This window comes from Oryza sativa, chromosome 10 (assembly GCF_034140825.1).
Source record: "Oryza sativa Japonica Group chromosome 10, ASM3414082v1".
NCBI classification, from domain to species: Eukaryota; Viridiplantae; Streptophyta; class Magnoliopsida; order Poales; family Poaceae; genus Oryza; species Oryza sativa.
Window position 1 is genome coordinate 9,445,102 of NC_089044.1, and position 13,238 is coordinate 9,458,339.

At 35.4% G+C, this 13,238-nt stretch overlaps 2 protein-coding genes across 3 annotated transcripts; one reads left to right on the plus strand and one right to left on the minus strand.

The window, feature by feature from the left end:
• The first annotated feature begins 1,214 nt into the window (after nucleotides 1-1,214).
• Nucleotides 1,215-5,948, plus strand: LOC4348318 (uncharacterized). The gene is made up of 2 exons (XM_015757310.3): nucleotides 1,215-1,688; nucleotides 5,027-5,948. Exons 1-2 carry the CDS (start codon nucleotides 1,260-1,262, stop codon nucleotides 5,609-5,611), a joined length of 1,014 nt encoding a protein of 337 aa, XP_015612796.1. The 5' UTR covers nucleotides 1,215-1,259; the 3' UTR covers nucleotides 5,612-5,948.
• LOC107278971 (uncharacterized) lies at nucleotides 5,448-9,803 on the minus strand. 2 transcript variants are annotated; one of them, XM_066304909.1, is made up of 8 exons: nucleotides 9,671-9,782; nucleotides 7,312-7,398; nucleotides 6,933-6,983; nucleotides 6,733-6,846; nucleotides 6,551-6,631; nucleotides 6,398-6,472; nucleotides 6,267-6,317; nucleotides 5,448-6,177 (listed from the first exon to the last, which is right to left on the minus strand). In XM_066304909.1, the coding sequence occupies exons 2-6, from the start codon at nucleotides 7,394-7,396 to the stop codon at nucleotides 6,402-6,404; spliced, it is 402 nt and encodes a 133-aa protein (XP_066161006.1). In that variant the 5' UTR covers nucleotides 7,397-7,398; nucleotides 9,671-9,782; the 3' UTR covers nucleotides 5,448-6,177; nucleotides 6,267-6,317; nucleotides 6,398-6,401. The 2 variants fall into 2 exon arrangements, with proteins under 2 accessions (XP_066161006.1, XP_066161007.1); XM_066304910.1 differs by having other exon boundaries at nucleotides 5,585-6,182; nucleotides 9,671-9,803.
• Between the last annotated feature and the right edge of the window lie 3,435 nt (nucleotides 9,804-13,238).

Below are 13,238 nucleotides of genomic sequence, written 5' to 3' on the forward strand. Positions count from 1 at the left end.
TGTAACGATTTGGCTCTCTTGTTCGAAATATTATGGTTCAATGAACAAAATATTGGCATAATCCATGGAAACATAAATATATCTCAAATATGTTTCATGTATTTCCAAGGTTGAGGTATTTTATCATGCCTATAAAAATATTCTCAATCATATGAAGCATTTTTTAAAATTAGAACACCAAAGCTTTTGTTTTTTTAGACAAATCATGCTTTTGAAATTCTTTATCTATTGCTAGCTCCCATTTAATGTAAGCATGAGGTAATTTCCTTCAAAATATGAGTGTACTAATGATTTTATGTAGAACATCATCACATATCTTATATGCCCAATGTTGGTCGGTCCTCATATCTCAATGTCCTCATGTCTTAATGAAGATGTTGAAGTTGTGCACAATCATCTCTAGTTGTTTTGTGTATCCCTATCATGGTTAGTAAAAAACAAGAATACAAGTAAAAATATGCATGTTCCAATAAACTATTAGGTGTCAGTCTTGAAAGTCACACACACTTAATCATTTTACCAAGCTCCTATGAGATCTTACCAATGTAAGTTGGTGACTCCACTGACACAATGAAATCAAATCCATACAGCTATGGGTATGATTAAATATATAACAAGGATATCAAATTCTTAAATCAGAGAATGGAAAGTTTAATACTATCTTCATCCGGAATATGAAAATATGTATTATCCCATCCATCCAGTACTAGATATTTATATTTTGGGACTGATGGAATAATAATTTTAAATGAAAGTCAACATAATGGCTCAGACTAGACACAATCCTAACTCAAGCAATGATTGATAGGACTAAGGAAACACATAAAACTCATGATGTAACAGAAAATAAATCTAACCAAGAATACTTATACATTTGGTTTAACCGTGTTCAAAATAGTTACGGTCATATATGTGCTTGAGATGATTTCGCTAATTTGACTACAACATATAAGGATCTTGCTACCCATTCTTCGTAGGACTCAGCTTATCTGCATTCTGAGATAACAGAATGTTGCAACCAAAATTAGCAAGTCCTTTTCCCCTGAAATTTACCACAAATGAAATTCTTCTCCCTGATGAAATTTGACCCTCCATCAACGAGATTCTTCTTCCTCAAATTTGAAACGAGCAAGCATTTTGTGAAGACGCGTAAAAAAAAAGAGAGGAAAAAGGAAACACACGACAATATTGTCCTGTGCCTTACGTGCGCCCGCAGCCGCGATCTGACGGTCGCGCACTCGCACTCGCACCGCACCAACATGGACTACGGCGCCGCCGCCTCTCACGCCGCCGCCGCGGGGCCGCCGCCGGCGGCGGATCCCCACCACCCGCACTACCCTCACCCCTACGCCGGCTACCCTTACCCCTACGCGGCGTACAACCCGGCCGCCCCCGCCTCGGAGCCCGCCACCGCCGCCTCATCCTCCTACTACTACCCCACCGCGGTCTCCGCCGCCGCCTCTGCCGGCCAGTACGACCCCTACGCGGCGTACCAGTACTACGCTGACCCCGCCGCGGCCGGGCCAGGCAGCGGCGGCGCCGGGGGCCTGCCGGGGTACTACTTCGGCGCCGGTGAGGCGTTTCAGGCCCCGGCATCGTCGGCGTCGCAGGGTGCTCCGGCGGCTACCGCGGCGGCTGGCAAGGAGGCCGGGAAGCACTTTGGGTTCGATCCTCAGCGCTACGCGCAGGTCAGGATCCACCCTGCTTCTCTTTTGATTCAATGTCCCTTAGTTCCTGATTGTTTTGTGGTGAATTCAGGCGTGTTAGGGTTTGAGATGTCATTTTTAGGCATAAATTAAGAATTTGATGGCCTATTGGCGATTTTCTCGCTAAGGGATTACCTGTTATTCGATTAGTCCTAACTTGGTTTTATATGTGAGACTCAGACATTTGCATGGATTAGGTGTTTTCCACATTGTTTAGTTCATCCGTTGGTAGCGGTTGTGGAATCATGGTACTGTGAAGCACAATTCTTTCGTGCAAACTGAAATGTTCTGTGGCATGGGAGTTTTTTGCTTCCATGAAAGACTCTTGTTTGTGGATAAGCCAAGACACACGAATTTCAGTTTGTTCCGTGAAATCTTAAAAGATGATGAATCGATTAAATCGAAGCCTTGTTTTGAAGGATAACATACATTCTATATTAGAGATAAGATTTGTAAAAATATATGGCATATATGGCATATATTAGAGATAATATTTGTAAAAAGATTTGTAAAAATATATGGCGTATATTGAGTACTATTCACTTGACCACTACCGTGCCACCCAAAGCTTAGGCAGCCTACTCAGATACTTGCCACAGTTTCATATGCCTATTGCCTACGCGCAATTCCTTTGGACCTCACAGTGAGACATATTAAGTGTATACTGCATCCTAAGTAATGGCAAAACTTGCATCCTAATTTTTTGGCTATCACGTAACCTCATTTTTTTTTTACTTGGTGAAACATTCATTCTTTTTACCTGTCCTCATTTGACTATCTGGAGTTCGATCTTATGGTTTCCGTATCGTTGAAACGCATTGATATTGGAGATATTGGAGAACTTATGCCTGTATGGTTAACTGAATAACTTATGTTTTTAGTTGGGTTGGTTTCCTTTGAAACAATTGTAGAAAATGTCATTCTGGACATACTTCATGGCAAACTTCCAAAACTGAATATTTGAAATAGTTAATTTGGGTCTTTAAATTCATATGTTTGGATTGTGCTAAAAAGCACTTTCATAATATTACAATTTTATTGGGTTTTACATATATAATACAGTAGAAACAAGTGGTAACTTGCCTGACCTGACACCATGTTTCAAATATGCGAAGTCTGGTTTTAATTAATTTATTTATTAATGTTTATGTTATTTGTATTTATTATGTGCCAACCAAAGGATTGTATCAGCATATGGTAGCAGGAGTTTTGTTTCAAGAAAGTTAAAAGATAATCAAGTATACCATTTGCCTGTTATAGTTATTTTAGCCTGTTGTATGTTTTTTTCATGTTTGAAAAACTTTGCTAACTTGGTTACACCAGTTCACTTCTTTCAGTAAAGTTCATGTCTTATTGTGTGGACACCGTTGGGACATATAGAAATAGAAATTTCATTTCTGAGGTCCTTGAGATTGTTTTCTTCAATTGCACATGTTGGAATGTCGGGCAAAAGATTGCAGCAAAACAAACCATATACAGTCTTCAAGATTAGTCATTCGATATGTTACTACTGTGGTGATTATAGCATTCTATTCTATGATGAAAAACCAATTAGAACAATAATAATAACTCGGTTGTTGTAGTTGTAATTGCACACTTGGATCACAATTCACACCACAAAGTTGATCTTGTCAAACTATGAAACAAATACAATAAATTAATCAATATGCACTCAATTGCTTGTGGTGATCTTACAATATGTGTTTATGAAGATATGTCTTATGTCATCCTGAAACTTACTATCCTCTGTACTGATTAAAGTAAGGCATTTTGAAAATTAAAATAAAGCAGTGCTCTAATATCTGAATCTAGACTACTACTACTGATTAGGTTTTTAGTAAAAGGTTGCTGATTTTCTTCTTTGCTAGATGTCTCTGTAGAGTTTAGACAGCCAATGCATCAATTGAGCAATAGTTTTGGTGGTCTGATTTGATGTTCATGCACGTTGTAATGCTCCCATACCACACTGCTTGCGTTGGCACGTTTTGTTGGAATGCGACATATGATTCCTCAGTTAGTTCTCTTATTTCTGCAAATCTAAAGTGTGTATTTACATAGAAGGCAGCAAAGGCAAAAGTTGAAGCATCTCTCATCTTGCAGTCAGATCTTAGTTACTTGAACTTTGCTTATGCTCCTCAGACAGCAACTACTGTAGTTCCTATTATTGACGTGTTTTCTGGAGGTCCCAATAAATTCAAGGTTAACAAGCCAAGCTATAGAACATGTATGGTCTGCGAGTGTTATATGATTAAAAAACTTACAAAATATTTTTTTGCTGAAAAAGATGAACATATAATTGAAATAATCTGTCAATATATTTATTTGTTAGAGCCATGATGTATAATATATAATCCATTTGGTATTTTCTTATTTTTCCCTCCAAATAATCTGTTTCAGTGGAGTTCATGTTGAGCTTGCTGTAATTTCTCGTCATTAAAGTGGTTTTGGTCCCTATCTGCCATAGTGTCAGCAGAAAGCAAGAGTTGTGACCTATTTAAGGTCATGTATGGTACAACTATAGATCCCAGATCAACGCTGGATTTGAAGATTGTATGTCAAATTATAGTTGTTTAAAATTTTATATTTCATATAAAATGGGAATAAAATGATTAATCCAAATGTTATCAACGTAATCGTAGATCTAAATCTATGGATTTGTGGAGCTAGAAATACTCAGCTCCAATAAATCTCGAATCCGGAGCTGTGCCAAATAGAACCTTAAGTATGGATCAAGTGAACATTATTAGTAGTATGTGAAGCTTTTCCTGCACAACACAGCAGAAGTCTTGGATCAAGTGTCCGTTGGAACAATCACCTTGGAAAATAAATCATACCTGTTGTGACTAGAAGAAATTTGTAAATAATGCTAAAATAATCGACTTATAACGATACATGTTGACATAGGATGAGAACAAAAATCCTTGTATTATTTTAGAGCTCATTCTCTCTATGGAAGCTTTACTGACTCTTATCAAAGATTAAATGTTCCATAGATTGTGTTTTGTTTATTTTGTTTTCCTTCTATATGCAATCCTTATAATATGTGTCATTCTGGTATAACACACGTGTGTCATTTTTAATTCCTGTAGTTGATTTTAGATTTTTAGCCTTAAGCATTTGCTGAACCTATTTAGGATATGTCGCATCTATCCTTCATTCATTTGCCAAAATCCTGTTTAAATCCATAATTCTGTTTGTCTTGTAATTGTTTGTTTATGTGCCATATCTTATCAAGGAGGGAGCTATAAGTCTGCTGGTTATCTGTTTTATATTCATACTTATTCTTTGCTTTTAGCTTCACAACAACAATGTATCTGTAGGCAGCAGCCGCCAGATCTTCGAATGGAGTGGCACCAGCAATTGCAGCCCCAGGCATGCACCCTGCTCAGTGGAATGCCCATTTCGGGCATCCTGTGCCGAAAATTGTTTCAAGAAAGCATATAAAGAAAAAGCCAAAGGTTGTGCAACCATTGACTTGTGAAGTTTGCAAGATTCAGTGCGATACTCCAGAAGTTCTAAGGATCCATAAGACGGGAAAGAAGCACAAGAAAAACTTAGAGAGGCTACAAGACTCTATCACACCTAAACCAGTAAAGCCTCCAAGTACTCCAAACACTGTTGCTCTTGCAGCAAATATGGCACCTGATCCTGTCACTACTAGTGTCACTACCAGTGTGATTCCTGCTGCACAAACGAAGAAGAAGAAGAGTGCTGCAGCAACCCCAGAGGAACTGGAGGTGAAGAGGAGGCGTGTACTTGACGCTGGAGCAGCTCAAGGAGAAGTGAAAATATGTACCGTGTGCAATGTGGTCGTCAACAGCCAGAAAGTTTATGAGTTTCACATAATTGGTCAGAAGCATAAGGCCATGGTACAGAAACAGCAAGCGCAGCCACCTATAGCCTGAGGTGGAAAGCAACTATGCTTGCTCATTTTTCTCCGGTTCTATTTTGTTGCAACAGAGAACAGAATGCACAAGCTCCTGTACTCCTAATGAATGTAACTTAGCTAAACTGCTTGAAGATTATTTGGGCTCTTTGTGCCTGCCGCAGATAAGTAGTCGGAGTTTGGAGCGAAGGTTGTCTTGTGCCTGTCTTCCAGTTGTTTATTGACCAATCCAAGATTGCAGAATGTTGCCCTCGCTATGTGAATTTAGCCCTGTTGTTTAATGACAAAACGTCAATTCGAAATTGTATATTTCACCGTCGGATGATACTCCCTTTGTTCAAGAATGTGTTTAGCAATGCGTCTTATGTCTCCCCTGGTAGCACCAATAATAGACGAAATTGCTATACATTTGTCGAATGATTTTTGGTGGCTGGATTTGTCGTTTTTTGGACCGTTGATTTTTCTGTAAGATTAGCACAGATGGATGGATAGATTTTCGGGTTTGGTCAATGATATTGCACTGTTTCTGTCATTCAGCTCTGTGTTTTAAGGAGAAAACCTGCTTGTCGTTAGGATCATTGAATTCTGCACTATCAAAATTAAAAAAAAATTAGTTTGTACAATGAATATGATAAATTAGCTCTACAAAAATTTAAATGCAGAAAAATACTTACATGAAAGGCCGAGGGTGTCTGAAGGAGACTTGTGAAACTTTCTAGGCTTGCCTGCATCATTTTTATTTTTTCTCATAGTCAAACATTTGTTGTTGTACAATGATATTCATATTGTCATTCTATATTCTTACCATATTAGGTTGTATGTTTATGCGTGGACTGTTTATCACTTGGTGCATGAGACTTATATATGATAACTGTGCTACCTGCATTTCAATTTGTTAGTATCAGAGAAAATGATGTAATTGTCTTTTTTGTATGTTGCTTATTTATTTATATTTTACCGGTGTTGCTCGAGAGTTTTAGCATGTTTAACTCATCATGTAGCAATGCTGGGCTCTGTGGTATTTGAGTTGCAGTTATTCCTGTCAATTGAAAATGCATGAAGGATTGGCTATTTGTAATTAAAAAATTATTTTTCATTTGGTGCAGAATACATATAGTCAAAGAATATTATTTTTTTTACCTGAATTTTGTGTGATGGTAGAACTTCTTTCTTGAATATGCTTTGTTTCTGTTTTGTCCTTCTCTGGTTCTTTTAAACTTCCCCTTATATCTTGTAGTTGATGAATATCTGTACCTGCAAGAAGTGTCACATTTATTGGTAAGTACTGGCATGTCAGATTTTTTACGATCTAGCAAATTTGTATTTTTTTTCTTTTGTACCTTGGGTCATACTGTTGCTATTCTCATTTGATTCTGCATTTGAAATAATTCCTGCTCCCGCGAAATATTAAAAAAATAGTTATAGCATCAAAATTCATGTGTAATTCAAAGTGTCAGAGAGTACTTTTACATTTAGTTAAAGTTTTGTTACATGTCACACACACTATAATTACATGTGTAATTTTATTAAATTCTCATTGTAACTTTCTCTATTTTATTAAAAATATAGAAACAAATACTGTGAAAAACAAAGTTACATTACAAATCAACTGTATATACATATGTATTTTTGGTTCTGACTCACTGTAAAAACCAAATGTATGGATTTTTTTTTATGCTTGTTCAGACTATTTTGTTGGTTAATGTTTCTATCTGATACCTGCATTTTCTTTCATCTTGTGTTTTTCTTTAGTCCCCTCTATCTCCAAGCTCACTTTATGTTTATATTCTGAAATTGGCTTCATTCCTGCAAAAAAAAGTAAATTATGTGTGAATTGGCTTCATTTCTGTTTTATAGTTATTCTGTAATTACATTTCAGATAAACAGTAGTTACATGTGTAATTTTAGTCATTTTTTGTGAATGCAACTAGTATGCATGTTGGTGGTTACACTACAGCTCTAGAAAAGGTGGATCTGAAGCTAGATCCCAGCCAAATGTGCCCATATTTGGTGGATTATTTTTGAGCCTATCAATTAGTCTAAACATGAGAAATTTAGTGTAGTTACATGTTAAATGTACCATTCTTACAACTGTAAATTTAGGTTTTTGTGTATGTAATTTTGTGTATTTTTCATTTTTCTAAATCAATTTTTAGATGCATATGGATTGGGATTTGTTCAAATCTTTTGCTAAACTTTTTTTTTAACTTTGTTGGATGAGAATTATTTGGGTAGTTTGAATCATTTAAGTTTTTTTTAGGCTATGGAATACGCTAAACTAAGAACTTTTTACAAATTTACTGTAGTTACATGTTAAATGTACTATTCTTACAGTTGTAACTTTAGGTATTTGTGTACGTAATTTCGTATATTTTCTCTTTTAAAATCAATTTTAGATTCATATGCCTCTTAGATATTGTTTTCTAAACTGAATTGTTTGATGTTTTCAATGATGGTTATTGTATTGAAAGTTTGAGATAACTTTCTTCAATCTGTTGTTCATTCAGATTTTTTAGAGGGGACAAGTGTCTGCTATTCATCTAGAAATTTTCAGAGGAAATCTTGTTCTATTTCTTAGTACAAAAGGACCTGAACTGCATTAGATTTCACTAGTTTAAATTATAGAGTGATTTGTAGTCACTGAAATTTTTACAATGATGGTTTATTCTAGTGAATTTTATATTCTGAAAGTTTGAGATGACATGCTTCGTGACACTGAGGTGAATTATTTTGTGACAGTGGATTGAGTATCCTAAACTGAGATTTTTTTTAGAAATTTAGTTTAGTTATATGTTAAATGTACTATTCTTACAACTGTAACTTTAGGTATTTGTGTATGTAATTTCTTATATTTTCTTTTTTAAAATTCATATTTATTGGAATTTGTTTCAGATCTTGTATTTAGACTTTTGTTTTAGCTTTGTTGGATGATAATTATTTGGGTAATTCAAATCATTCAGATTTTTTTTCTGTTATTTTTAGGCTATGGAAACACTAAACTGAGAATTTTTTTAGAAATTTTAGTGTAGTTACATGTTAAATGTACCATTATTACAACTGTAACTTTAGGGTTTTGTGTATGTAATTTCATATATTTTCTTTTTCTAAATCAATTTAGATGCATGATATGAATTTTTGAGTTATTTTGGTAAGATTTGATTTATAGTACAATCTGTGGTACAGTTTTAGAACATGAAAATTGCTAGATTTTTATTTTGCAGGTTATGTGAGGTTTTTATGAATGTTCAGCAGGTCATTGCAGATCAGTTTTTTTTGGTAGTTACAGGGTGATTTCTTTCAAATAAAGTTAATTTTGTATGCATGTTCAGTTTTAGATGTTAGCTGGTCTTCTGTTTTTTTTCTCGGCCCTGCAATTGAAAGTGATGAAATTGCATGTATGCATGTTCAGATGCTTGATTGTATTCTACCATCTTATATGCATTTTTTTATATGCATTTTTTTGTGGTGAATTTGTTTTGAAAGTTTTCAGTATAGTTACATGTTCAATGTATTATTCTTACAACTGTAACTTTATGCTTTTTTGTATGTAATTTTATAATAATTCAGTTTTCAAGGGTGATTTCAGTTACAGGGTGTTAACTTTAATGCCTTTTCTGTAATTTTACTAAGTGATTAGTTTTAGTGTGATTTGGTTTCCATACACCTCTTCTGTAGCAATGCAGTTACAGGGTGGGTTTTTTGTAGTTACAAATGTAACTTCAGCAATTTTACTATGTAACTTGCTCATTAACAATTCAAGCACATGTTCTTTACTATATACTAAGTTCATTAGTTTTTCTACTTCTTACCACATTGTTGAGAGAATTATTATGAGATGCAGATATTGATGATTGCAATGGCAAGTTTCTGAATGTAGCAGATTTTTGTTTGTTGTAGCATGTTGACAAACTACACTTTGATGTCATTTTTGTACTATTTCTGTACAAACTAGGTCTTACTTTTTCAATTTTTGTAGGGATTCTCAGGAAATATATCTTCCAAGTTTGAAAGATTTATGAAATTCTGTTCATTTTTAATGAAGTTTGAATGGGAAAAGGATGTAAGGATCTGCACTGACCTTGCTTGGGTTTGGATTTTTGATATCTTCTTCATCTTTTCTCTTCTTTGTTTTCTTCTTCTGCTGCTCCATGGTTGCTTCTCGATCTGATTTGGTTTGGATCTCCCTTTTTTTTGGATGTGGACGGGGTTGGTGAGGGGTGGAGCAGGTACAAATAGGGTTGGTGGTGATGGGGTGGAGCAGGTACAAGTCACGTGATCTTGTTTTTCTATTTTTGTCGAGCTTTCTTGACTGCCAAGATTCGTTATTTGTTTGGGCTGAGAAAGTTTCATTTGATCCATAGTATCAATAGGCCTTTTAAGAAAATCTTTGTTTATTTTAAAATTTGTGTTGGCCCAAAATGATGTTTTTTTTGGCCCATACGTTATTTTTAGTTTGATTGTACTCCCACTTTGATGTTTGCTTCATTATTAGATTCTGCCGTTGGATGCTAATCCAAGGGCTCAGAAATCTGACAAATTTGGGGCCTGAAAATTTATCGAATGATGTGTAGAGAGACCCATAGTAGATGGGTTTGAAGTGTGATAAAGGATAAATTATTTGATCACGTGGGCTTGAAGAGTGATTAAGGATAAAGTACTGAACGTGCTAGCGTATGGATACCCGGTGCGAGGATGGAATTGAAGGAGGACGATTGCGCTTCGCTTTAAATCTTGTATAGAAATAAATATTTCAAATGTTTAATATTTGCTACATGTTGGATGTTGCTTGTGACCCCACCCTTTCTTGTAACAGTCACGTTTCATCTTTCACTAATAATTAGCTGTAGATATGAGCACATATACCAAGACTAGAAATTAAACTTCGGTGAGAATATTCTATCATTAGAAACCTCACTATTCTATCATTAGAAACCTAACTAATTGAGCTATGCACACTTCACTTCTAAGGCTGAGTTCCCAACTCACTCTCCTTGTTTTTCGTGCGCACGCTTTTCAAACTACTAAACGGTGTATTTTTTTTTCAAATATATATATATATGTCAACATTTGATAGTCACGACTAAGGTATTTGGATGGTATGGGGATCGTTGGTACAGGGCATATATGAGATTGAGGTAAAAGAGATGGAGACAGGGATTTTTATACATGTTCGGGCCCCTCATCTTACAGGTAATAGCCCTACATCCTGTTGGCCGAAGCCGGTGTTGCCCTTTATTCATCTGGATCACACAAATACAATATTTGGGATAATCTATCTATCCGTCATCGACTTGACGGCTAGATAATCAACTCGTAGTCGACGACAGGGTAGTCTTCCTCCTCGAATCAGTACTCGGCGAGATCAGAGACGACGCTGGATCCCTCTTGCCGGCCTCCGTAGGTACCGGATGGGGTATGGCTAGACTAATATCTGATGTCGAGATCTGACGGCGTATTGGCTTGTGGCTTTGTGGCGTCGTAGATTGTGGTGGGTCTGTCCCCTCTTCTCCTAGGGGGCTTGTATTTATACCCACAGATAACCCATTGTCCAAGTAGAACTAGGGAGATAAATATGGATACGATATGAGTAGTCCTTGTCGTTTCCATATAGAACTCTATTCATCATTCCTTATCCGGAACTCCTTCTATATATGAGGTTTGATTCCATATAAGACATGGTATATGGTGGGCTCTGCTGAGCTTAGTCGATTACTATTGGGTATGTGGTATCCATAACCCTGACAATATATATATATATATATATATATATATATATATATATATATATATATATATATATATATATATATATATATATATATATATATATATGTGAAAGTTGCTTGAAAAAAATCATATTGATCCATTTTTAAAAAAAAATTAGCTAATATTTAATTAATTATATTTTAATGGATCGCTCTGTTTTTCATGCGAAAGGGATTTGCTTCCAACAAGAAGTAACAAACACAGCCATATTGATTCTCCTTAATAGTTTTGAGAATTGATATTCTTGCGGTTGTAACTTTTGTCGATAAACATTTGAATATATTAAAATATATACGTCGATTATGTTTTGTTTACTCTCCTCCCGTGATATGCAAGTTAAAAACGTAGAGACTTATTTTTACATAGCTTCGTGCCCTCTTTGGAGTGATATAACGCTATGTCTACTGTTGTGATTGATATATGGAAACACTATGGTTATAAGGATGTACTCCCTCCGTCCAAAAAAAGACAAACCCTGGCTTTCCGTGTCCAATTTTGACTGTCCGTCTTATATGAAATTTTTTTATAATTCGTATTTTCATTGCTGTTAGATGATAAAACATGCTTAATATTTTATGCGTGACTTGTCTTTTTATTTTTTTCATAATTTTTTTAAATAAGACGGACGGTCAAATATTGGGCACGGAAACCAGGGTTTATCTTTTTTTGGACGGAGGGAGTATATGTACCTAATCTATACCTATATAGACCTAATCTAGACCTGTCAATTAACCTCATCAGGGATCAGGGATTTAGATAAACTGGATTGTTCAAGGGTGGTTGGCGGAGCAGTTGAAAGAGGTCTCCTTGGCTTCGCTCGATGATTGATACTTGATAGCTCGTAAGTGATTTGATTTAATGCAATCATAATATAGGAATTTATAGGTCACTTTGGGCTAACCAGCGCATTAGTTGGCATTGTGAGATACCTTTGGCAGGGATGGATTGGTTTCTAAATCTAGTTCTATGAAAAAAAAACTTATTCTTGTTTTATTTTCTCATATAGTTCCCTAAGGCTGAGTTCGGCACTAAGAGTTCCCAACTCTCCTCTTTCATTTTTCGTGTGCACGTTTTTCAAACGGCTAAATGATGTGTTTTATTTGTAAAAAATTTCTATAGGAAAAATGCTTTAAAAATTATATTGATCTATTTTTTAATTTTTTTACTAATACTTAATTAATCACGCGCTAATAAACTACCTCGTTTACCGTGCAAGAGGGGAATGTTCCCAACTATAACGAGCGAATGCAACCTAAGTTGTTTTACTATGCCTTGTCAACATTCAACCCCTCCAATAGACTTTGTGATAGCATCTTCTTTTTTTAGATTTCTAGTTGCCCACAATTATGCTGGATTTTGTAGAAGTACACTACGTACATTTATGTATACTCCCTCCATACTCGTAAAGGAAGTCGTTTTGGACAGCGACACGGTCTCCAAAACACAACTTTGACTTCTTAGTTTCTATAAAAATATTTATTAAAAAGTGATATATGTATACTTTTATAAAAGTATTTTTCAAGACAAATCTATTCATATAATTTTTATATTTTCAAACTAAATAACTTGAGAGTTATTCATGATTTATATTCCCAAGGTTTGATTTAAACATTATTTTAAACAATTTCTTTATGAGTACAGAGGGAGTACACGCTTTACTGAATTATATTATTACAAGTGTGATGAATCCAATCTAAATGGGTAGGATAATAACACCATCGTTTGGGTGAAAACAGTACCAAATCCCAAGTGGTAAATACCATAAAAGGCCCTCCCTTAGTCCCTTATACTTTTTTGTTAAGAAACACGATTAGCACATAGTACAATCCGGAGGGCAAAACGGGAATATAAAAATCGTTCTGTGCGGGCAGCCGCGGCCG